Source organism: Chiloscyllium punctatum, chromosome 11 (assembly GCF_047496795.1).
Source record: "Chiloscyllium punctatum isolate Juve2018m chromosome 11, sChiPun1.3, whole genome shotgun sequence".
NCBI lineage: Eukaryota > Metazoa > Chordata > Chondrichthyes > Orectolobiformes > Hemiscylliidae > Chiloscyllium > Chiloscyllium punctatum.
Window position 1 is genome coordinate 45,842,795 of NC_092749.1, and position 26,064 is coordinate 45,868,858.

Here is a 26,064-nt window from a genome sequence, read left to right on the forward strand (position 1 = left end):
GAATGGGGTGAGCCTTTTGCAACGAGTGATCACAATATGATTTGGTTTAAGATCCAACTTGAAAGTGAAAATGGTCAGTAAAAAAGCTAAAATTCCAGATTGGTTTGGGAAAAATCTTAGATAAAGAGCATGTTAGAGTGAAATTAGTATATAAGAATGTACAACAACTGGAGATGCACTTGATAAAGAAATTGAATAATTCAATTTAAAAAAACAACTTCGAGTAGATCTTTGATGCCTTGGATAAATAGAGGCGAGAAATCAATTAATGTTGAAGAAACTGGTGTATGAGAGTTATAAAACCATTAAGGACAGAAATATATATAGATTAAAGGTGTGTTAGAAGGAAAGCCAAGAACAGATGTGGTAGAGCAATTTCAGAGAATGCCAAATGTTATGGTGCAATATTTTACAAATATATACATTTAGGGAATGGAAGACTACACCTGAGGGATTGAGGATGCAGTGAAAACAACAAAGGAACTTGATGTAATTTGGATTAAGTTTTACAAAAGAGGATAGACTGGAAGATGTTGCAATTCCATAGAGTACTCAAACCTTTTAAATAGTGCATTTGTTTGTAATCTGCACTATTATATTATAGGAGTAATAACGAAATAGTTGCAAAGCCATTTTTGAATCAAAGTTTTGGAGTGAAGTTTATGCAACTGATGTACATCTGTTTTTGACAAATTTTGGTTTTTCAAAATTAAACCTTAAAAGTTGGAGGTTATATGTAACTTCAATCAAACAATTTCCTGTGATGTGATGTATGAGGAGCAGGCTATTCAATCAGTTGTTGCAGTCCTTTATTGTAAGGAACCATGCTTTTGTTGACTGTTTGTAGTTTCTTATGCAATATGAAAGGATGTAATAACTGCAAACTGCACTCTTTAGCCTCAATAAGCGATTTTAATATTGCTTGGGTTAATGTGATTAAACTAAAATTACCATCTGTACATCATAGTTTTGTACCATTCTCTGCAACATCTTGATGTATTCCTTATATAATGGAGGAGACGAAGCTGGAAGCAGCGATGCAGACTGTCAAATTGGCTGTGTTGTTGGAGTTGAAAAAGATTTAAGAAAACATTAAATCTTTACTTCAGACATTTTGGTTAAAATGTTTATCCTTTATTTTTTCAGTCTTGTTCCATCTGGCCCCACATTTTAAAAAAAAAATCCACTAGACTTTCTGACTTGGTTGCTGTTTCTGTTAGCTTGGCTGTTTGAGCATACCATGATGGCATTCCTGTGTGGTACAGACAGTTGAGGCCCCAACAGTGCCATCTTAGTCTGATTTAAATCATTAAAGAATCATCTGACTGGTGTACCTCTTGTGTGCTTAGAAGCACAGGTTATGATCACAGACAATGGGGAGGCAGCTTGACCAGTGTATATAAGTTGCATTGTTCATTTTACCTCATTACCTGCTTGGTTTATGCCAGGTTGGCAAGGTTAAAATTAGCACGTTAGTTCTTCGTCATAGCAGTTTTGCAGTAGAATGAGATCATTAGGTTCATTGTGCCTGTGAAATTACTGGTTGCACTTAGAGCTAGGTATATCTAATCTGTTTTCCTGCCCTTTCCGCATATTCATTTAATATTTGTTCTTCCTCTTCAAATTTATCCAAAAGGTGAGGGATATATTAAGCAAGGTCTCCTTCAAATAAATGTGGCTTTGAGGTGGTATACTCAATGTTAGAAATCCAGATTAATATCAAGCCTGCATAGCAAACTAAGCCATCTGATGCCTTAACCATGCATGTCTGTGCATCATCATGCAAATTTGGATGATTAATGGGCTAATCTGGCTCATAAATGGAACCTGGAAAGAAGCTTGGATTTTTCCCACTTCCCTCTAAGTAACATTGAAAATCAATTCCCCTGTGAACAAGTAGCAGATAACTTGCCAGTGGTCTGTCCTGGAAGTTAAATGGCAAAACATTTACACTTGTATGTTTAACATAAAAATGCCCCAAGATAATTGAAAAGATGTGAAGAAAATGAACACTACGTCAAAAAGAAGACATTAAAGCCAAGACAAAAAAAAATTGTCAAAGAAGTAGAATTTAAGGAGGAGGAGATGATGGAGAGGCAGGAGTCCCACAGTGAGCCAGGTAAAAATACAGCCATCAGGGAAGTGGGCACATACACACTTGCTGTCAATGAAAATGTGTTCCAAGTTGTTGATCTGAACAATGGTAGTGGATGTTGTGGGGCTGGAGGAGATTAAAAATAAAACTGAGGCCACATGACATTTTGAAGACAACTGTAAGAATTTTAACTTGATGCCATTAGACAAATGAGAACCAAGGTAGCCTACACATGCTTGGTGGATGCGATGAACTTGGTGTGAAACTGGATGCAAGAAGCAGGATTTTGGCTGAGCTGAGGTGCAGTAATCTAGTTTGCAGGGAGAAAATACGCATATTATAGTTTTAGAGGCAGATAGAAAGCAATAGACAATGCTTTGGAGGTTTTGTGATAAAGTATAGCTTTAAAAACTCATCTCACGGTTGAGTTGTATGTTAAGGTTGCAAAGAAGCTGATTTGGCCTGTGTTGATGACCATGGGAAGACATGGCAAGATATTAAATATTGTAATGAGGATGAAGGCCATGAATTTGGTTCTAAACTGCAGCAAGCATCTTTCATCACCTTTGGGATCCTTGAGGCTTGGTTCTGCCAATCTCTCATCATCGTTTCAAAACTTGCATAACTTGACTACTGGGGCATGTACATGTACATAATTTAAAAAAACAAATCTTACATGTGTTGGATTTTGGTAGTTTAATTCAGAGACTGTTAATATTTCCACTGCTCTCAAATACCTGAATGTCTTCCCTCCTAAGTTGCTGGCACTCATTAGACATTTGGAGTAATGTATTCCATTTTTTGTTATTATTGAAATAAAAAATTTCTTCCAATATACCTTGCGTGCCTTTGGTACTAATCCTAAATTTGTGCTCTGAAACCATTTCAGTGGTTAATGCAAATAATCATTTACCCTCCCTAATCCTGCAAAATTTCTAGCACTTCTGTTAGATTCCCTCCTACTTCCTCAGCTCTAGTGATTATTGTCATAACTCCCTAAAATGATGTGGGATAATATCACGTGAAAACTTGGTTCTTTTGTCCAAAGTTCCTGTTTTCCTACTGATTTTTGCTGATGCATTAACTCTCTTATTTTAAATGAATTAAAACTTCAACTAAAATAACAGAACATTTCCAGAAGAGTATATTAAGCAATCATGCATATCAGATGGTGTAATTTCAGGTTTGCAGCTTTTCAAATGTCTCATCACAACTATAATCCTCTGATCTGTGGTACCATCCTCATAAATCAACATTACAGCTTTTCCATGGCTATAGGAGTTTTCTAAAAACTGAACAAAATAGTGCAAAGTCTTGTCTCTATATTTTTTCAATGATCTATATATACAGTTGAACCTTTTATGACTCTTTCCTCTGCCCCAACCCAACTTTAAACATACACTATCTGTACACCTTCCATTTCTTTCTTTTTCAGCTCCCTTCTTTGCAACGGTTCTTAGATTTTTTTTTATATAGGAAGTACTAATTACCAAGATCCCTTTGGAAGTTTACCCAAAAGTTTGAGGAGTGAGGCTGAGATTATGTGATGAGGATCTGTATTTACTACAATTTGAACTCCTCTCCAGCAGATATCTGTATTTTTCATACCTCTCAACCATGTTCTACCCAATTGAGGTAAGAAGTGGGGGAAGGTAAATTGACAAGGGAGCCTCTGGTCTTCCACTCCTCAGATGTGGACCTAACTGTTTTTCTATTTTGCCAAAGGATTTCTAATACCAACGTACAACTAAACTAAGATTCACACATTTGTGGCAATTTCAGTTATCTAAGGTTAGTATTTTTATAGACAAAATGTTCAAATAGCATCTTCTGAGCCTTCAGTTTTCTTCTCCCTTAACACACATGGAGTGAAATAATTGGTAAGCGTGCAAGCAACAAGTGATAGTATTCTTCTCACTAACAATAGAGTAATGGATGTTGCACTAAAGCAGTAACAATGTAATTAGTGAATTAAGGATTGAGAATATTTTTTTAAACAAAACTTCGCAAATTGAAGAATCCATTATAAAAATATTTCATGTCTTCTAAATGTGCTATCATAACAAGTCACTGGGCCCACTGTATCTTACTTTGGCTAGATATCCAACTTTGAGACTCCTAATCTTGATTCCATGAGGAGAACTCTCCACTTTGGATCAGGATCCAGACTTTGGGTCCTGACATTACACTGTTGGAATCAATTGCTCAACATGTTCTTTCTCTTGATTGACCAGCTAGCAGTCAAAGGCCAATCACTATCCAATTAAGGATGGCAGGTGGCAGTTTCTTGGTGGGTGGGGGGGGATAGGCTTACCTGAAACACAACGTGTTACAGTCTGCCATTGCACATGGAGACTACGGCTTTAAGAATGTGAAATTACCAAGTGTCCTAGTTGTCCAGCCACGGTAGACAATGGGGAAATTCCCCCTAAAGAATGATGTTGTAGCTGTAGCTAAAACCAAAGAGATAAATTCAGAGTGTGGGGAATGCAGAAGGATAAGGGGAACTTAGTTTCTCTGAAACACTGGTGTCCCCAGTTTGCTCCCAGGTGACTGACTTCAGAAAGATACCATTCTCTCGATTCAGCAGGTGACCTACAAGCAATTGGAAAATTAGAAAATTTTATAAGATCTCTGTTACATAATTGATTTTGTTTTAAACTAACAATTGGCCTTTTAGTGACTTAATTTTATAACCTACAGCTGTGGCTGACCCACCCTCCCCAAACTGGTTCACCTGTAGATTGATGCTTATGAGCCCATACTCAATTCAACAATATGGAATTATGGGACATCAATCCTTCCCCACTTGGTGATTTGATGAGTAAATTTTGGGACAGCCTTAATGTCTCTGTTTTAATTCAGTTGCCGCCCTGCTTTTAAAAAAAAGTGCTTGCATTTTGCAAACAGTCATATCGTTCTGAGCATAAATGAAACTACTGCTTGTCACCTCACTCCTATGTCAATAATTATTACAGATTTTCTCAGAAGTAAAAGCTTCTACTTCGCCTCTTCCCGCAACTGTTTTTTGATCCTATGTCTTAATTTTGCAAAATTAAAATCTGGTTATAGCAATATTTTATAAATTGCTTAAATTAATTTTAATCAATAGAGAAAAATTATGCTGCCTAAAGGAGCAATGTTAATTTCAAAATTGATTATAAAACGATAGGTAAAAGTCTAATTTTGAAATGGTTTCCCAGGTACAAAATGCCAAGCAAGTTAACAGTGCACTGAAGCTGAAATTAGAAGGAGGCATAGAAGAATTCAGACCATCTGAGGTAAATAATATGGTGCTTATAATTTCACAACCAATGTAATTCTCTTGTGTTGTTTTGTGTACAGTTTTAGATCTGTAGTTTTATACGTTATATGAAAGTATTCCTTTGTTCATTGACTACGTCTAAAACTAGATGGATCTAGAGATCTGTGGCAAAAGTGGAATTCTGTATCAAGAAATTACTCTATCACGTGGCATAAATAATAACATGAATGCATCCACATTGAATGCAGTGGCATTCCAAATGTGCAATGACCTTTCTTGATCTTCTGTACATGTGCTGGTGCAATGCACATCTGTGTTCATACCTGAGGTACATCTGCTTTTGCAGCTAGACAAATTTATGGGGCAGTTCTCATTTTATTATTTTTGGGAATAAAGTGTGTGCAATTTAGACCTGGGGAAACCAGAACAAATGTTTCAAAAATTAGACAAAAAGTAAATAGTTTCTGTGTCCTTTACAGATGGGAAAAATCAATAGCCCAATAGCTATTTTAGTTGAATATGGATTCTCTCTTTCTGGGGTATCTTTTTACACACAGTTGTTAATAATTGGACAAGCACTGTGTGGAAATCTGTGTGTATCAGGCTTGAAGTGGAAGATTTTATTTTGCTACAAATGTAGGTTCTAGTGTGCCTGAAATTATAGAGGGGACGTGTTTTTCAAACCTTTGAGAAAGGGACTTGGAAATTTTACAGAAATTTAGAAAAAAAATTTTATAGGGAGTATGTAAAATAAACGTTTTGTTGGAAACCAATATAATATGTTGAAAGAGTAAACCTAGTCTGTCTTGTCTTAAGTCATTGTTTTGTTACTGAAAACATTTGACCAAATAACAAAGTAAAAAGATTAGGAATTACATCATTTACCTGACAAATTGCTTAGAAATACTGGTAAGTATTATCAAGCAACTTGACTTTTAGATTAAATTCTTTCTTTTTTGCAATAAAATATTCATCTGCAGAATTTGCAAATTGACAATGAGAGAATTATAAGAATGGTCAAAGATGTTTACAATATTAAGTCAACTCTGCTGCTGTAAGGTGTAAATCTTGACCTGATTGTGATTCCAATAGTACTCCATTTTCTAAGAGCAGGCATTTGAAAAAAAATTTATAAGATCATGATAACAAATGATGAGACAGCCGACATTTTCATCTCGGAGCATTTATCCATAAAGCTTCTAAAATTCCCTCTTTGTAACATTGAGTTAGATCTTTAAGAAATCTATTCTGGGGTATTGATCACCTATTTAATGTTAAGGCGTACTTAACCAATATTAGTTCTGGATTTGCATTAGAGTAGTAACCAGCAACTCCTTATCCATAAGTAATTTTTGCAAATATACCATTATCCATACTGTTTATAATCTTGTACATTTCTACAGTAGACCTCCCAGGCATGTCATGGCAGGATCAAAAAAGGCCCAAGTCATCTTAGTCTAGGAAACACCTGCAAGTCTGGGGAACAGGTTTAAGGCTTTTTTCTGCATAAGTCCATTGGATGAATGTTTCCCTTGTGTTTCATTGACCAGAACTTGGCAAGGTCACCAGGCATGTTTTAGACTGACCAGAGCATAGTATATTTTTATCATGACTTATACTGATTTAGCTTACTGATTGCTATACCTATGACATTTTGAGTTCTAAATCTGTTAACACTTCCAAATCTTTTTTCAATTAAAATACTGTTCATGGCAGTCATATGTTGTCCAGTTTCCTTTGTGTTTGTATTTGTCTCTTTCAGACTTCATCTGCCATTTCCTTACCTACTTTTAAATTTCGTCCATTTACTTCTATAATTGTTGATCTGCTTCATAAGATTTTACTGGCTTCCCTGTCATGTCTAATTTTAATTTGCATTGAATTTCTGAGTTCAAGTAATTAATATAAATTAGAGATTGTGTTTGTCTCATCATTGATTCCTGAGGCACCACACTCAGTACTCTCCCCACATCAACCAAAGATCACATTTTTACTAACGACCTCATAATTTGTAACCTCAAGCTAAGAATTTAATTATGTTAACATCTATCCTGAATTAGATTTGAGCTTGATACTTAGCTTAATTTTGTCAGATACCGAAAATGTGTTGCTGGAAAAGCGCAGCAGGTCAGGCAGCATCCAAGGAGCAGGAGAATTGACGTTTCGGGCATGAGCCCTTCTTCTGGAATCATGAGCATGAGCCCTTCTTTCAGGCTCATGCCCGAAACGTCGATTCTCCTGCTCCTTGGATGCTGCCTGATCAGCTGAGCTTTTCCAGCAACACATTTTCAGCTCTGATCTCCAGCATCTGCAGTCCTCACTTTCTTCTTTTGTCAGATACCATCTAGAAATAATACACTTTAGGGATTCTCATAGTTGACCAGAAATGCTACTTTCTCAAAGATATCATTGACATTGGTCAGGCAGTGGTCTTGCTCTTCTGAATCTATGTTCACTGCTGTTAATGAAATTATTGTGACACAGATAATCTTTAAGTTTGTAGACATAATTGACATTTTTTTTGGTATATTCTTTCATTGGTATAGAAGTAATTCTGATGTGGTTGTCCTTAATTATTTTGATGCACCTTGTGAATATGGGAACAATATTGACAAGTTCCTAATCTTCTGGCATCTCCAAGCATTCAGTGAAACCCTCATAATGATTGTTAGTACCTTGGAGTTCTCCTCTCTACAATGACAACAACTTAACTTGAGAAATTTTCAGTAACATAGTAAGACATTACAAGGCACTTCATAGGAATGATTATCAAATACAAACTTGTGCACTGTGCCAGAGGAGTATCAAGACAAGTGTGTAAAATCCTGGTTAAAGAAGCAGGTTTTGACGAACATTTTAGGGGAGAAGAGGGGATTGGAAACAAAGTGTTAAGGAAAAGGTTTCCAGAACTGGGATTCCAGACAGTTGAAGGCACAGCCAAAGGTAAAGCAAAAAAAAAACTGGGGTTGTGCAAGCGGCCAGAAATCGAGAAGTACTGAAATATAGGGCTACTCTTTACAGACCTTTGCATTTATGGGGTATTTGCCGTCCTCATGCCCACACTGATCTGTCTGCAATTTTGTGTAGGCTAGGGTTGCTATATGCCCCAGTGTCAATTCTTGAGCATGACAAGAGGAGTTAATGGGTGGGGCAGAAATTTGATCATTTACCACCCTCTGGTTTTGGGCATGAAGTAGAAGAATAACCTACACTGCACATGTTTCAACTCTATGAAGTAGGTAACAGACATTCACTAATTTATTTCTGAGGGTGATGTCCTGAACAATCAGTCAACCTGCCTGATTTGAAATTTAAACAGTGTGGCAGTTAACTACCAATCATATATTTTTGCTAATTACTCTGATGAGCACAATACAAACATGTTTAACTGCAGCAAGAAACTAACAAAGAGTCAGCTCTGTTTTGTCTGAGCCTTTAACTATTTTTTTACAATTTTCTCCCTGATGTATAACATCCACTCCAATTTTATATTAGTGGGAGTTATTTCTAAGTAAAATAGTATACTTGAAGTTAACTGTGAAGGGATAGTTAATGTTCCAGCAGGAATTTGTTAATTTCTTGTTTTACCTGAATTGCTGTGACTGAAGCAATGTTAGCATTTATTGTGGCCTGATTATATCAGTTTGTACAAATTGTATGAGACTGTTAAGAGACTTGTCCTTTTCTTAACAATTCAACTTTTGATCAAATGTCTCTTCTTTTAATACTTGCTGAGTACAGACCCTCTTGTGATAGTACAGGGTTTAAATATCCTGACCGTATAAAGATAACTGATCTTGGTAGACAGCAATTAGTAGCCCTGGGTTTGGAAATAAGAGAGTAGACCTGGTTAGGTTTTGAAGAAAATGATCTTGCCATGAAAGACTGTGGTCCAGATTTTCCTCCTGGACTCGTGAAATATGAGTCAGCCCTTTTTGTTGCTTCCAAAAAGCACATCTGACACATGACTTTCTTCAGGACTTTTTTTTTTCATACAGTTTGCAGTTTCCATTTGCAGTTTTGGGAGAAGTGTGGATACCACAATAGGCTAATTGGAACACTCATCTTGGTTCTCTGGGACAACAGGGCAGAATCTTGTATCGTTCTTATGCAGCCAAACCACCCCTTTATCCTGCTGCAACCTCCCAATATACCACTTGCATCCTCCATTGCTTCTCACCCAGTATCCATGTAAAAACAGTCCCCAATCCACGTAAAAACAGTGGATAGCTGGAGAAAATAAGTTGTCTTTGAAAAAAAGTTGGTTATTCCCATAAGTGACCATTGAGTTGTGTGACTCAAAACAACCATCAGTTTGAGTATCAATCAAATCATGACTATCTCATAATAATCTCTTCTAACTGTTATTCACATCCCTGAGCAGCTGTATCAACACTGTAGCCTTACATTTTTGGGGCTTGGTCAAGTATTCATAATGGCAAAAGCTATCAAAACAAACAGATGGTGTTTGTTCCATATCAAAAGAAGATTACCGTCAATCAATGGCATGGAGCTGGTAGTTAGATTTTCTTAACGTTTAACAGCAGGGCAATTTTCTTCAAAGTTCAAAAATGTTTGTACATTTAAGCTTCAGTCCAAAACGTGAAGGTGGATGTTCACCATCACATTCTCCTACAATTTTGAACGCATTATGGCATTTCATCCATGCGAAAGAGAAAAGTTCCTTAACACCTCACAGCATTTTCGCAATGCTAATCCATGTAATGGTTGATTTACCTGTACAGGACAGAGTCCTATGATCAGTTATTCATTTAAAACACATCTGCATTACATGACATCTAATAGTGACATTTGAAGGTGTTTAAACATCTAACACATTGCTGAAGAATCAGAAACATTCTGACAGCTATCTTTCTTGACTGGTCATGACCTCTCAAGTATTTTTTAGCTTCCAGTGCATGAAAAAATAGCAGAGAAGGAAATTGAATTTTCCATTGTCCACATGATGGCAACCCCTACCTCAGTAAGAGTTCATGTGTGTTTCCAATCCGTGCAAAGGTCAGATGAAAAGAAGGAAGAGGAATTTAGTTTTACAGTTTACACAAATTCAGTTTTCGGTTTCCCATCCTTATTGGTAGCCAGAACTCTAGTCATGAAAATACTGACTTTGCCTACGGACAGGATTAGACTGAAATTTCTGTGCTGCAATAAAATACTGTGGTCCATATGAGGGATACGAGCTTTGGCAGAAGTACCAGAGACCGGTGATGCCCTTAGGAAGGAAAAGGAACCAGAGAACCTACTTGTCACAAAAATTGCTATCCTTAGCTCTCCATTTTTGTTTTATTAGTTTAACTAACTTAAAGCGTCTCATTGAGTAAGTTGAAATTTAGACATACAATTTGAATTGTGACAATTTATTCAGAGAAGCTAAGCACAATTTATTATGTAACTGAAAGGTATAAACACCTTTAAAATAATCTGTCAATCTTCAGGTAGAGTATCTTGATTTGTATTTCTGCAAATTAATCTGAGGCGGCAGATGACGTGACTGAATAACTAAATGAGTACTTTTCATCTGTCTTTATGAACGAACTATCAGGTGTCTGAGTCCTACTCTAAGAGATGTTCATTGAGGTACTATATGAAAAATTGATAGACTGTATTAGAAAGTCTGGCTGTCCTTAAAAATTGGTAAGTTACCAGGACTGGATGTTATGCATTTGAGAATTCTAAGAGAATGGAGGGAATTAGAGGCAATGGCCATATTCTTCCAATCTTCCTTAGATACAGGATGGCATAACAATGAATTCCCAATGAAATAGAGAAACACCAATTTTACAACCTTAATCAAAAAGATGCAAGGATAACTCCAATCTTTACAGACCCATCAGTTTAATCTTGGTGGTGGAAAGCTTTCAGAAATGATAATCTGGCACATATTAAAGTCACTTAGGTAAAGCTGGATTAATTAGTGCAAGTCAGGGAGATTTGTTAAAGGTAAGTTGTGGTTAACTAAGTATTTAAATGTTTTGATGAAATAACTGAGATGATTGTTATGGGTAAGTGGCTGGCATGGTGCTTGTGGATCTTCAAATAACACTTGATAAATTGTCACATAATAGATTTCTCAGCAGGATTGAAGCCTATGAAATAAAAGGGAAAGTGACACCCAACCAACTTTTCATCCAGGCTGTCAGGAAAGTGTGAATCATGGGGAATAGTTGTTCTTAGACTAAATGAAGGTATCCATTGGGGTTCCTGAAGCATTCATTATAAGACCACTATTTTTCATGATATATATTAATGACTGAGTTTTGCGTGTTTAGGGCACAATTTCAAAATTTGGAAATTTTGCGAGCTGTTGGATGACTGTGATAAACCTCACGAGGACTTAGGCTGTTGGAATGGGCAGATCTGGCGTAGAGTTGTGAAGTGGTACGTTTTTGATAGGAAGAATGAAGAAAAGCAATTGAAAATAAGGGAGGCAAATCTAAACATGAAACAGAAACAGACAGATTTATTTTATTGTGCATAAATTGGATGGCAAGGCAGGTTGAGGAACTGTTTAAAAAGCGTGCTGGATTATGGTCTTTATAAACAGAATCATAAAGAACAAAAACAAGGACAGTATAATTAAGTTTTATAGAATTCCAGATTTACCTTAGTTGAACTACTGTGTCTAATTCTGGCAGCCATGGTATTAGAAGGATGTGAAGGTTTTAGAGAGGGGTGCAGAAAAGAGTTACAAAAATGTAAAGGTTCCATAGATGAGGGATAAAATAGAAATTGTTGAGAAGACATTAACAGGTTTGGCAGCATCTGTGGAGAGAAAGCAGAGTTAATGTTTTGCGTCCATGACCGTGTTTCAGAACTGTTCAGTTCAGTTCAGTTCTGAAGTAGGGTCACTGGACTACTTCCCCTCCACAAATGCAACTCCAGCTGCTGAATTTTCCTAGCAGTTTCTGTTTTAGTTTCTGATTTCCACATTCTGCATTTCTTTGTGCTTTTTGCCCAGAGATGAGGGACTTCAGTTCATTGGTAAATTAGAGGAACTAATTGTTTTCCTTTGGAGAAGAGATTTGATAAGTATTCAAAAATTATGAAATCAGGACAAGAATAGATCGAGGAAAATTGTTGCCGTTGGTAGAAGGGTGAAGTGCCAGATTTAAGATGATTGTTAAAAAAGCTATCTGTGCCATGAGGAATAAGATTTTTACATACCAAGTGTTTAGAGTCTAGAATGCACTCCAGTGACAGAAGATGCAAACAGTACTTTCAAAACAGAAATGCAGATAAACCTGAGCAGAAAATGTTTGCAAGGTTGTGGGGAAGGGCAAGAGAATAGAACAAGATAAGTTGTTTTGCACAGAGCTGGCACATATAGATGAGCCAATGTTCTTCTACGCTGTAAGCTTTCTATGATTCTATATCACTGGATTCTTTATTGTGCAAAGCACACAACAAGCACAATGGGTTCACAATACAATTTCCAGTTGCCACTGCTGTAGGACAAACATTTAATTGATTGGATCTTCCCAAAAATGGCATTGATTGTCAGATTGCCATGCTGCTTACAAATACTCCATTTCTGCAGGATCATCAGATATCAGCTATCAAAGATTTGCACTGTGCAATGTCCCTTGGAACTCCGTTGGGACTTGGAGGGATGGGGAGGAGACAGGACACATCTCTTTTAATGGCACTAGCTGCCATGTGGTAAGTTTAAAGGTACAGTTTAACTGTTAAAGTGAATGGGTAGGTGAAATAGTACATCAGGAGTAGTCATTTATTGTGTAATTAGATGTGTTGGTGGGGGGGTGCAGTCAGCTGATCATTAGTAGTAGTGGAGTCAGGGTGGGAGTGGGTCCGGGAAGCAATCACATTGGGTCCTGGTCAAGTATTCTGTGCGGTGGTGTCTGGGCTTAGTCAGGTCCTCAAGTATGATTGAGGGAGTGTTCAATGATCAGGAAGTAGTTTGGGCCATGGAGTGCATGGAGGCCTGAGGGATTGACTGGGGTCTCAAGTGTCATTACCAAAATGTTATTCTAGGTTTTAATCTGTCAAACATCTTCTGGCCAGCTACCCAGGTAGGTACTGCAGAACTGTCCAAAGTCTCCACTTCATGGAGGGTCAGGGAAACAGAAAGCAGAGAGCTTAAACAACTTGGGAAATTTCCACATATATCCACACATCAAGATTTCCACAAATGCCCAAATGGCATCTTCAGTTTTGCATCTGAATTCCAACGATCCAGAGACTGAAAGATATCACTCATTGTATTTGTGCTAAATTATTTTGCATGCTCCTGAAATACAGCTGTAAGTAGTAAACCAAGTACAAATGTTCTAAGTATTTTGTATGAGAACTGGATTAGTCAAAAAATGCACAATATTGCTCTCAGTAAAGAAATTTGATGCCAGAGGTAAATGCAATTCCCCTATTGATCAGACTTAGCTTGTCTCAATTATGATGTAAATAAGGTACAGAATATTAGGTGATTTGACTTAATAAATTATTCCAAGCAGATTTCAGCAGCATTATTGTTGAGCATTGTGCAAGCATTATTTACTGCATAGAGCAAGTGCCAGTATTTTGTTAAGGTGTTATACAGTTTGGTTAAGGAAGGAAATGGGAAGTACTCCAGAAGCTTGTTTGTGAGGTTTATTAGTATTTGTCTGTATGTTAGCTGCTTGCGTATTTTCATTAAATCATTTTTTAAAAAAACAACCTTATAGGCTGTCTGTATTGATTTCTGTATCTTGACTGCTTGTTGTTGAATTGAAGGGGGTGAATAAAGAGAAGGGCATCAATTTCTGTCTTGGAAAATATTTTTATTTCTAACATTGTTCTGCCAGAATTGGGATGTGTAATCGAAAAGGCTATTTCAGGAGGCAAAAATCTCTGTTTCCAATGGGAGAATTTGATTAATAAGCTACTATTTTTAAAGATACACTTTCTGGACAGATTCTCAACAATATTCCTATACTTGAATTATTATTCAAATTTAAGGATTTTTTCAAAACTGTCTTAAAAGCCTAGAATGAAGTGTATGGATAACGTGAAGATACATGAAGATACATTAATAATTTAAACAAAGATTTTGATCATGTGCTTACTAATACAGATAGATTTTGATTATTAGTTCTGTTAAAGAGGCAGCCAGGCAGTCAGCTTCCAAAAATTAATATTTTCACTGAGATTCTTTTTAGTTTTGTTTTATCTATATTGTTAATCCTAAATTCTGTTTCAGATATCTTAGCTGATAGTATACCTTCTAGCATTTTCTATACTGTATTGGTTTCCAACAGTCACCCAGTGTGTATTTCAGATTTCAACATTCACTCTAGCACATGGCTGGGAAATGTCTTTTGACATTATGCAGTAAACCTCAACAAGTATTCACTCCAATTTTTTTATGAGTAATGCACTTTGCTGCCCAGGTACTGCCACTCAAGTCAACCGACAACACAGACTACATTTTAAATATCAAACAGATATCAATGCTGAGGTGGGGGGTATCATGGAATCGACAATTGCAACACATTTGTAGAGTACAAACATGTTGACTGTTGACTTATGATAGAATGGATTTTACATTGTTATTATGAAATAATTATTAATTTATTATCTAATTTTTATGTAAATCATTACATGAAAAATATTGGTTTTACATTAGTGTGTGTAAATGAAACTTTTCTGGAAAAATGAGTTAAAATGCCCATAATACACTAATAGAGCAATACATTCCATTGGCAAGTTTTATTGACTTTTGATCATTCTGCAGTATATTTATCAAATCTCATGAAGTCCAAGTTTTATGTAATTTCAAATAAATGAAATATGTTGACACCCATCTAGATAGTGACCAGCTTAAAAATTAATTCACAAAGGAGGTACAATAGACCAAGCAAAATCTGGTATGTAACTATAGCATGCAAATAAAAACATTTCATTCCTGAAAATTTGCAGAACCTATACAGGGAATTTGCCCTAACTAATTTATTCCAATGGTTATCTTACACATCAGCTTCCTCCCATTGAACCTCAACAATGTATATGCTTATGTTCCTTTCTCCTTTGTAACTACCAAGCTTTCACTTAAATACGTTGATGCTTTTATATCAATTATTCTTTCTGGTAGCAAATCCCATTTTTAATAACTCTCTTCTGAATTCCTTATTGGATTTATAAATCACTTTCGTACAATATGGCAACTAAAAAGTTTGTTGAAGTACATGATGAATAAATAAGTTTGTCTGCAGGATGATGATATTGGTGCAGAATTTTCTATGCTCTGTTTTTATTCTAAGTGAATGCATGTTCTTGTCTTGTTTTGAATGTTGCTGGGAACTTACCTTCATTGTATTTATTGATATGTCTATGGCTTTTTCTTCCACTGGTGTAAGGACTTTGTGAAACGCCTTTAGGCCACTCCATATTTTATTTGATTGCTCATCCCCTACCTAAGCCGAGATACTGGCCAAGTTTAACTCTGCCTGGCATAAACTAGACATTTAAAATCACCCAGGAAAGTTATTTGACAATGTCCCTCCTGTTTCAATGAGTAGCAAGTGAGAAGACACCTGCTGAAAATCAGTGGGGTCATGCTTTAAATTAACATAACAGCCTGCAATGACCTAATCGTATCCAACATTGTATTTAACTTCATGGCCAAAACAGGGAAGCAGTTGTGGCTATCCTGGCTGGGTGAATATGATAGGGGAAAGAGCTACAGTCAGAAAAAACTAAAACAGATAATTTTGCTTTAGCCTTATTTTAATTTCCTTATGGGGCAGGGGAGTAAAAATATCCCATGAAGAACAGTTAGGTATCCATTATCCAAGACCTCTCAACCGTCACTCACAACACCATTGCCATAACACACCAGGTCCCAGAGACTGTTGAGTTTAGGATAATTCAGTATTCAGCTCATCCTATTCCATCTTGTTTCGTTAAGATTCAAGACTTGAGTATCAAGTGTGGATTACTTCTCAATTCAGCCCAGTTGTTTTGACAACCAATAGGTCTTAATCTGTAGTAATTGGGTCATAACTCTGCCTAATTTTTTTTTCTCACCTTTATTTCATTAATCCCAATCCCCAATCTCGTGTTTCCTTAACTGGAGACTTTGGCACAGTTATGGTTTCTGTGCTGAAATGAGTTCTCTTAGCAAACAGTGAAGATCAAACTTGTGACTGCTGTAGAGAACTGCAGAACGCCGGATTTTAATGCTACCCGAGTTCCTTGATTTTTTTTTTTCTTTTTTGAGGAAATGATTGATTTGAGATTTATTTAACAATACTGTTCGTTGTACCAATATTAATAAAGAGCAGGTCATTGTTTGAAGGAAGTCTGTATTGTCTTTAAATGTAGATACTTTTCTTCAAACAGAACATTGGTGTAAAAATTGACTGGGCCAGTAAGAGATTGAATCTGTTTTGATGCCCTTGGGGAGAAAATGCCATGCTGTTGAATGCTTTTGAGCCTTTTTGTGCATCTGAAGAAGGAATGTAGTGGGGTCCATTTCCTTCCTCGTTTTATTCAATTTATTTGATGATTCCAGATCTTGATTACCTTTATTAACAAGAAAATACACTCCAATTTTTCTGAATTTCTCACGTGATCAACAGACTTTTGACAAATAAGTAATTTCAGACATATTAAAGTTTGTTGATTTGTGGAGCTTAATGCCAGACAATTGACTTTTATTTCCCCATGTTCAATTTGCAGACCACTCAGAAAATCAATGCACGCTGGACAACGGAGGAGCAGCTGCTTGCAGTACAAGGTGAGCTTCATCTGAATCTGGGATTTCACAAATGTTCCTATTCCTTTGGCATCTTATGGGTATTAATGAAGTAATCAAACAAAAAACCCAAGGCCTCTTAAACGTGGTGGATTTTACATTACACTTAGCTGCTTCTACATGTTCTTTAGCCAACAGCACTCTTCGGATAAAAATGAGAATATTTTTCTGGAATTCAGAACTTGTTTATTTTATAATCAGTACTACTTTATTTGCTTTTTAAATTAACCTCGGCTCACATATGAACTTCTGCTGATATGTCAAGTATTCATTACAACGGGGAACACAATTACAATTAAGCTTGTAGAAGCACTGGAAGTAGGTGCATGAGCAGGCCACCCAGCCTGTTGAGCCTCCTCCATCACCTGGGCAGATCAAGGCCAGTTGTCTACCTTTACTATGTTTTTCCCACTATCCCTGATCCCTCAGTGAAGTTTTAAATCAAAAAAAGCAGGAATTCATTAAACATTATTTTCTGCGTGTCTTTCTAGTGAGCAAAATTTATGCAAATTATCAGAATCTTGCAACATCCATAATTGTTTTTGACAGGAATTTGGAGGGTTTTTTTTAACTAAAACATTAGTTTGGCACTGAAATTGGTCTCAAATTGGAGCTGGATTCAAGCACTTTAAATTTTGCTTCATTTGCCAATGCTAGAAAATCACTCCAGACATCTACACTGACAGCTGAATCAGGTGCACCCGTGACCCATTTAAAGATAACCCGTGTAGACTAACACATGGGTTTTTGTGCTTAACTTTGACATCAGAAGTTCACAATCTACAGTACTTTATTGATATTTTTCTGTTTCCCACAGAGCTATGCTGAGGCCTCCAAGATAAGATTTTCAATTGCTGAGTTATGAGCATGTCTGAGCTAGGGAGCCCTCTTCCCATTCCATTCTGGATTAAGATTGTACCACATTCATTATTTTGTTGCAGCCCTGAGCCAGCAGAGACCAATTCCAATTTCTGTAAACTGCTTCCACCAGCTCGTGTGAATGAATTTGAACCAAGAGTTAAAAGCCAGAGTCCAACTTGCAGTTTTCCAACGCTACTTAATTTTTTTTTTCAAAGAAATGGCCATTTATAAGAGTGTGTTCTATTTCTTTAATTTTTGGAAATTTTATTTTTAATCTTAAGTTTCTTAAACTTTTATTATCTTTCTGAGTTACAATTTTTGCGGTCAGCTTTATAACAGAGATTTGGAGACACAGCAATTTTGAATTTAAGAGGTTGATTTAGCATTTATAGACCTAATCATAAACTGTTCAAGAAATACTCTGTTATAAAATTTTAACACTCAGTCCAATTGCAGTAGTCAAGAGGTGTCTTTTATTCTGCTTGCTGGGAGCCAACACTGGTTAGTCCAAATGCTTCTTCAGCAAGATTCAAGTGAGCACAGTTTACATACGTTTTCATTATTAGTTACAACTCCGTGGTATTTAGGCAAAAGCCACAGAATAATGGCCGCTAGTGGGCTGATAATTGTGTTCCAGTACAATAATTGCAGCGCAGAGGTATTATCTTTACAGAAACAGTAAAGAATGTGCGTGTATTCTGCATAAAAGGTTTACAGTGGTGAATTGATGTGGTTTGCAACTACCAGACAATGTGACAATTGCCTTCCCCATTAAGTTATTCTGTGCATTGTTTGTATGCTTTTCATTTCTTAATCAGGTCATCCTGCATCACTATTTGTGTATGCTCCTGATCCTGACTGGCACATCATCATAAAACCAAAGTTTGCATCTTTAGTCCAGAAATGCTTTTAATTAAATTAGGTGTGCTAATTTAGCTCCCTTAAACTTTATGGCTGAGTAACTCCTCCAAAACACTTTAGCCAGTGTTTTTGATTCTTGAACTTGTTGCAAAAATTTGAAACCTAAAGTTATAAGTAAAATATTAGCATTAATTAGTTATAGAGATGTACAGCATGGAAACAGACCCTTCGGTCTAACTCGTCCATGTCGACCTGTTATCTTAACCTAATCCAGTCCCATTTGCCAGCACTTGGCCCATATCCCTCTAAACCCTTCCTATTCATATACACATCCAGATGCCTTTTAAATACTATAATTTCACCAGCCTTCACCACTTCCTCTGGCAGCTCATTCCATACACGCACCACCATCTGTGTAAAAAAAGCCCCTAAGGTCCCTTTTATATCTTTCCCCTCTCACCCTAAATCTCTAGTTCTAGACTCCCCCACCCCAGAGAAAATTCTTTGTCTATTTATCCTATCCATGCCCCTCATGATTTTATTAACCTCTATAAGGCTGCCCTCAGCCTCCGACACTCCAGGGAGAACACCCCAGTATGTTCAGCTTTTCCCTATAGCTCAAAACTCCATCCCTGGCAGCATCCTTGTAAATGTTTTCTGAACTTTCAAGTTTCACAACATCCTTCCAATAGGAAGGAGACCAGAATTGCATGCCATATTCTAAAGGTGGCCAAACCAATGTCCTGTACAGCCGTAATATGACCTTCAAACTCCTTTACTCAAGCTGTGACCAATAAAGGAAAGCATACTAAACGCCGCCTTCACTATCCTATCTACCTGCCAGTCTACTTTCAAGGAACTATGAACCTGCACTCCAAGGTCTCTTTGTTCAACTCCCAGGACCTTACCATTAAGTGTATAAATCCTGCTCTGATTTGGTTTTCCAAAATGTAGCACCTCGCATATATCTAAATTAAACTCCATCTGCCACTACTCAGCCCATTGGCCCATCTGACCAAGATCCTGTTGTAATCTGAGATAACCTTCTTCACTCTCCGCTACACCTCCAATTTTGGTGTCATCAGCAAACTTACTAACTATTCCTCCTCTTTTCACATCCAGAAAACCAGTAGACCCAGCAGCAATCATTATGACAGATGAAGTCCAAATGGATCACGTTTACCGCTCTGCCCTCATCAATCCTCTTTGTTACTTCTTCAAAAAACTCAGTCAAGTCCATGAGACGTGATTTCTCACACACAAAGCCACGTTGACTATCTCTAATCAGTCCTTGCTTTTCCAAATACATGTAAATCCTGACTCTCCGGATTCTCTCCAGCAACTTGCCCACCACTGATGTCAGGTTCACCGATCTATATTTCCCTGACTTTTCCTTACCACCACGTTAGCCAACCTCCAGTCTTCCGGCACCTCAACTGTGACTATCGATAATATAATATCTCAGAATGGTGCCCAACAATCACTTCCCTAACTTTCCACAGAGTTCTAGGGTACACCTGATCAGGTCCTGGGGATTTATGTACTTTTATGCGTTTCAAGACATCCAGCACCACCACCTCTGTAATATGGATGTTTTTCAAGATGTCACCATTTATTTCCCCATATTCTATATCTTCCATGTCCTTCTCCATAGTAAGCACTGATGCAAAGTATTCGTTTAGTATCTCCCCTATCTCCTATGGCTCCACACGTGGGCTCCCTTGCTGATCTTTGAGGGGCCCTATTCTCTCCCTACTTACCCTTTTGTTTTTAGTGTATTTGTAAAAGCCCTTTGGATTCTCCTTAACTCTGTTTGCCAAAGCTATCTCATGTCCCCTTTTAGCCCTCCTGATTTCCCTATTAAGTATACTCCTACTGCCTTTGTACTATTCTAAGGATTCGCTCGATTTCTTCTGTCTTTTTCTTAATCAAACCCTCAATTTCTCTAGTTATCCAGCATTCCCTATACCTACCAGCCTTTCCTTTCACCCCAACAGGAATATACTGTATCTGGACTCTCATTATCTCATTTTTGAAGGCTTCCCATTTTCCAACATCTGTCCCCAGTCAGCTTTTGAAAGTCCTTGCCTAATACTGTGAAAATTAGCCATCCTCCTCTTCGTAACTGACTTCTATATACTGTATATTATTCACAATGCACAAGAAATTATTAACACTAAATATCCAACCTGTATTGGCACAGGAAAATTAGAGCATCTTTAAAACTATGGATTCTTATTTCACTGACATTGGATGATTTAAAAATAGGTAAAATAGTCACGTGCTGAAATGTTCCAACACTAGAATGCCCTGTACACTTAAACGTAGAGTGCTGCAACATACACTTAAAGATTTGTACATTAATAAGGCAATTTACCCAACTTTCAGGACTGCAAGTATATGGATTTCAAACTTTGTAATCTCAGTGATAAAGATTACTGAGACTATTGTGTTAGTTCGGCTGAGCCAATCTACATCCTTTTTAGACAAATAGACCTTTCCATTAGCAACGCTGAGGTTTTACTGTTTTTGACATGTATGATTTATCTCTGCAACAGAAATTAAATGCGATTCATTTAAAATAGGGATCCTTGATACATTGAAGAAAACTTTTTGTACTTGTTATCCAATTACCAATGTGAAGGATTACAGGTCCAGGAGATTATTCATGTGAATTTACTTCGTAAACTGTACACCCAGCACAATGTGCACACAGCACAACCTTCCACCTATGTCTTTCTGTTCACCCCTCCATATGTCAAATATATTACAGGGAGAAGGCAGGGGTATGAGGTTGAGGAACATATTGACCATGATCAAATGGCAGAGCAGACTCACTGACCTGAATGGTCAAATTCTGCTCCTATATCTTATGGCCTTATATTTACTATTTTTCTAATTTTGTGTTTCGATGTTCAGAGATATTTCCCTCTTACTGCTTCACTATCAGGAGGTGAAGTCATAATCTAAAAATGTCTTGTGTGACTGCAGGTGTCCGTAAATATGGAAAGGACTTTCAAGCCATCGCAGACGTGATTGGAAACAAGACTGTTGGACAAGTGAAGAACTTTTTTGTTAACTACAGACGTCGTTTTAATCTTGAAGAAGTCCTACAGGAATGGGAGGCAGAACAAGGAACACAAGAATCTAATGGAGTGTCTCCCACATCGGGGGATGAAGGAAAGCCCACCTTGATTTCTGTTCCAGCAAAAAGTCCAGATGTAGAGGAGGACGTAGTAAGTTTTTCATCCCATCCTTTGTTTCTATTATAAGTGTACTTTAGCATTTAAAAAGAAATATTGAGGGCTGGGTTTTGATTACCAAGGCAGCTGGTAGAACTTCTTTATTGAATGTGCCCCATCAGGCCAAATGTTTGCTCTAGCCTCGCAGGATATGTGAGATAAAGTCAGGTTCGCTGTCCAAGAATCAGATCAGGATTGGTCACCATGGCAGCTGAATGCCAACGCAGGCTGTTTAAAAGACCTGTTTTGATTCTCTGGAAATTTGTTTCACTTATTTCTTTATTTTGTTCAGGCTCTCTTACCTCATCTCTTACACCCTGATCCTTCCCTATGCTAATTACATGCCCTCCTATCCAAACCCCAAAAGACCCTCATACCCTCCATGTCAGCTCAAAACAATTCCATGCCTATTTACCCAGTGTATAGTCTGTTGAAACAGTGGTCTGTGAGGAACTACTTAAAAAGCACTTATTTATAATTTTATTTATAAAATAAAAATCTGCATCTACAAACATATAAAAGTGTCAACTAGACATTTTAAAGACCAGGTAATAGTAGGCATTTGATACTAATTTAACTTGTCCAAATAAACATTCAGCCTTTGCAGAAGAGATCACAGACAAAAATATAGCTTTATAATATTTTAATAAGCTGTCAATCAGGCAGAATTTTCCTTTCTTCTCAGCTGTGCCACAGAGATAATCCTTTTCTGGGAGTCTGAGCTACCCTTATCAATATATAATGGAATCATTTAACTTCACCTGAAAAGGCAGGTGGCCTTGATTTGACATCTCATTTAAATAAAAGTCATCTAACAAATGGAGCTGTCCCTATCTCTGTACTAGAATGTCAGCTTTAATTTTTTGCTCAAGTGGAACTTGAACCAACAACCTTTTGACTCCGAGATGAAACTGTTACCAGTTAAGCTATGACTGACACTCTTCCAAGTTTCAGAAGATGAACTAAGAATTTTTTTACTGGTTACACTTCAACAATGTAAAAGTTAAAACACTGCAAAAGTTCTCATCGGGTCTCTAATTTGAAAATAGAGATTTCTAGAAAACAATAGAAAAAAAACTGTGGACCTTGATATAATTTTTATGAATAAAAATATATTAGTTTCTTAATACAGTTACATCTGAACATTTCATGTGCTGTATACTAATGGCATATTTCCAAGTTGTAGGCACAAGTTATTCTAATTTAGATATCTAAAGGCTACTTGTTTTCATGTGAGTTATGGCTAGTTTTTCTCCTTATTTCTTTTACAGGTTCAACCTCCTCCAGCTTCTGGCCCAGCACCTCCAACTCCAGTTACTGTAGCTGTTACATGCGTTGCTACTTTAAACCAGCCTCCACCATTGCTTCGACCAGTGCTTCCTGCAGCTCCTGCTCTTCATCGTCAGCCACCTCCTCTCCAGCAACAGACTCGTTTTTTACAGCCAAGACCAACTCTTAACCAACCTCCACCCCCACTAATACGCCCAAGTAACCCTATTCCACCCCGCTTGAACCCTAGGCCAGTACTGCAGCAGCCTCCATCGCTGATTGGAATTCAATCAGAATCACAGCCTTCATCTTTACATTGACTTAATTTTTCTTTGTTTTTGACGTAACTAAAACAGAAAAGTTTGCTTGTGTGGCTTTGTTTAATTAAAGATGTTTCAACATGTCCCAAAATTCACCAACTAAGATGAATGTTTAACACTAGCTAATTGTGTCTTGACATACTGCATCTCTGCGAGTTCTTTATTTTGGGTGAATTGAAATCCTGACAACACAATATTTTAAATTAGATTACTTATTGTCTGTCCATGTCTTTTTGTACAGAAAATGAAAATCAATAAGATTGACACCTGAGGAACTTAAGAAAAATGTTTTTTGCAGTTGTTTTTGCAAGCTAGTGCACCACAATCCTTGTTTTATTGCCCTGTACTAATTTATTATATTTGAAATTACAGTATTCAGTTAATAAAGATTAAAACATCAGGAAACATAAAAGATTGTGTTGTATAAAATACAGTCTTTTGAAATTGTATTTTTTATGGTTAAAACTTTTTGGATTTGACAGCATCAACTCCTCATTGTACAAGTCAAAAACCTGGTCGCAAGGAAGTGCACTTAATTCAGTTGAATTCCAAAATAAATCTTTTGATTTGAAACATCCAGTCAGACAGAAATTAATTTTAATTTATTAGATGTTTTCAATTTATTGCATATAATTTGAATTTTGTAAAATATAACATAGCTGAAAGTGAGATAGTTACTGCATTTTATTGGTTTTCATACCAAAGAGGTGCACTTGGTTTAGGATAACTCCAGATAATCTTCCTGTTGATCAAAATTACAATAAATTTAAATATCTGATCTCAGCTAATCAAAATCTGTCATTATGCCTACATTTTAAAAAATGTATTTATAAAATGATTAATAGTTACTAAGATGTGGCAATTGCTGTATTTTTGTAGCAAACATATTTTAACCTCATAATAATGCAATTCTTTTAAATTAAAATAATTACCTCCTAGGGTACAAGAAGTGAGTCCTGTTCACAGGGAAATGAACATCACTAAGGGTACATTCATCACATTATCAAATCCATGTTATTAAGATTATTGAAATTGATGGCCAAGAATAGGTCCTTGAACAGTTATTCGCAAGCCAAGAGATCATGAGTCTGAGTTGTAAAGGTGTCCATAACTGGATACTACTGTACACCTTTGAGTATGAACTTTTATTAGTTTTCAGTCTAGCCAGTAGATTGAATAGTTGAATATGATAGAATACTTACTGTGAGGGGAAAGTGGCCAGGGTAGCCCAGGCACAATTGCCTTACTTTAGAAATGTGCCTCCAGTTGGCTGCTGGCAGAAGGCCATTAACCATGATCATGTATTAGAAGTCAGTCTGCAGAATCATTCTCTCCCAGAAAAAGGCAAATGTAGATTGTGCCCTGTAGGGAAATAGAGGGAGTGGGTGTGGGAATTTTTCAAATAGTTAATTTTTAGTAAAAACGGCTTGAGAAATGGCTTCATCCGGAGGCTCACTTATGATGTTACCTTGTATGGTGACGAAAATGAACCTTCCAGCTCAACGAGCAAACCTACATCCAGAATGGCTTGAGACTGTATTGATATGCATTAATTCTTTTTCAGTGTAAGATGTTTAAAAATACTAAAATGAAATTATACTGTAATTTGTAGAAGATAGCACAAAGAAGAACCTATAAAACCTCAAAGTAGTTTACTGTATATAATGTCATGAATTTTGTCTTATTTTAGTTTTAGTTTATAGGATATGTAACAACTGCGCATGTACAGTCAGATTCCTTATTTATCTGTTAAATCAGACCTTCTGCATGTACTTTTAAGCAATATTTTTAGTGTGAGAAATTGTGTGCTTGCTCCTTTGCTGTATTAAACTTTTATCTGGAAATGATTTTTTTGTGTTTAATAAGGTTTTTAAAAGGTTTGCAGTTAACACATTGTTATAAATAGACTTTACTGCTTTATATTGGGACCTCTTATGCTCCATAAAAAGTTAATTCTGCAACTGAAAATTTGCAACTGAATATTGCACGGCAAAATGTTTTCTAATTTCTGTAATTTTGCTTTAGTCTGTCTAATTTGGTACTTGGAGTGACGAACCTTTATGCAAGAGCAAGGTGCAAGAAGGACAGAAATTAAGGCCTCCAAAATAGGAGCAGGAGTAAGCTTTTGGACCAACATTACATTGAACATAGTAGTGGTTGATTCTCTATCTCAATGCTATACTACTCTCTTGACACTTCTAGTCTTTAGATATCTTACCTGTTTCTCAGATATATTCAGGGACGTGGCCTCCATAGCCTAGTGTAATAGAGAAATCCACATTTTCACCACCCTGTGAAGAAATTTCTCCTCATTCCAGTCCAAAATAGCCTTTCATATATCCTGAGACCATATATTCTGGACCCCTGACCAGGGAATACGT

At 36.7% G+C, this 26,064-nt stretch overlaps 1 protein-coding gene across 5 annotated transcripts in view; it reads left to right on the forward strand.

Annotated features, from left to right (window-relative positions):
- rcor3 (REST corepressor 3) overlaps nucleotides 1-25,530 on the forward strand; it is a 65,409-nt gene extending 39,879 nt beyond the window's left edge. For 3 of the 5 annotated variants that reach the window (XM_072580738.1, XM_072580736.1, XM_072580737.1), the window contains exons 9-12: nucleotides 5,299-5,376; nucleotides 17,055-17,112; nucleotides 21,844-22,088; nucleotides 23,366-25,530. In XM_072580738.1, the coding sequence (XP_072436839.1) occupies nucleotides 5,299-5,376; nucleotides 17,055-17,112; nucleotides 21,844-22,088; nucleotides 23,366-23,683 (699 nt within the window). In that variant the 3' untranslated portion in view covers nucleotides 23,684-25,530. The remainder of the gene's footprint in view (nucleotides 1-5,298; nucleotides 5,377-17,054; nucleotides 17,113-21,843; nucleotides 22,089-23,365) is intronic. The other 2 variants (XM_072580740.1, XM_072580739.1) reach the window with 1 other exon arrangement.
- Nucleotides 25,531-26,064: the final 534 nt, after the last annotated feature.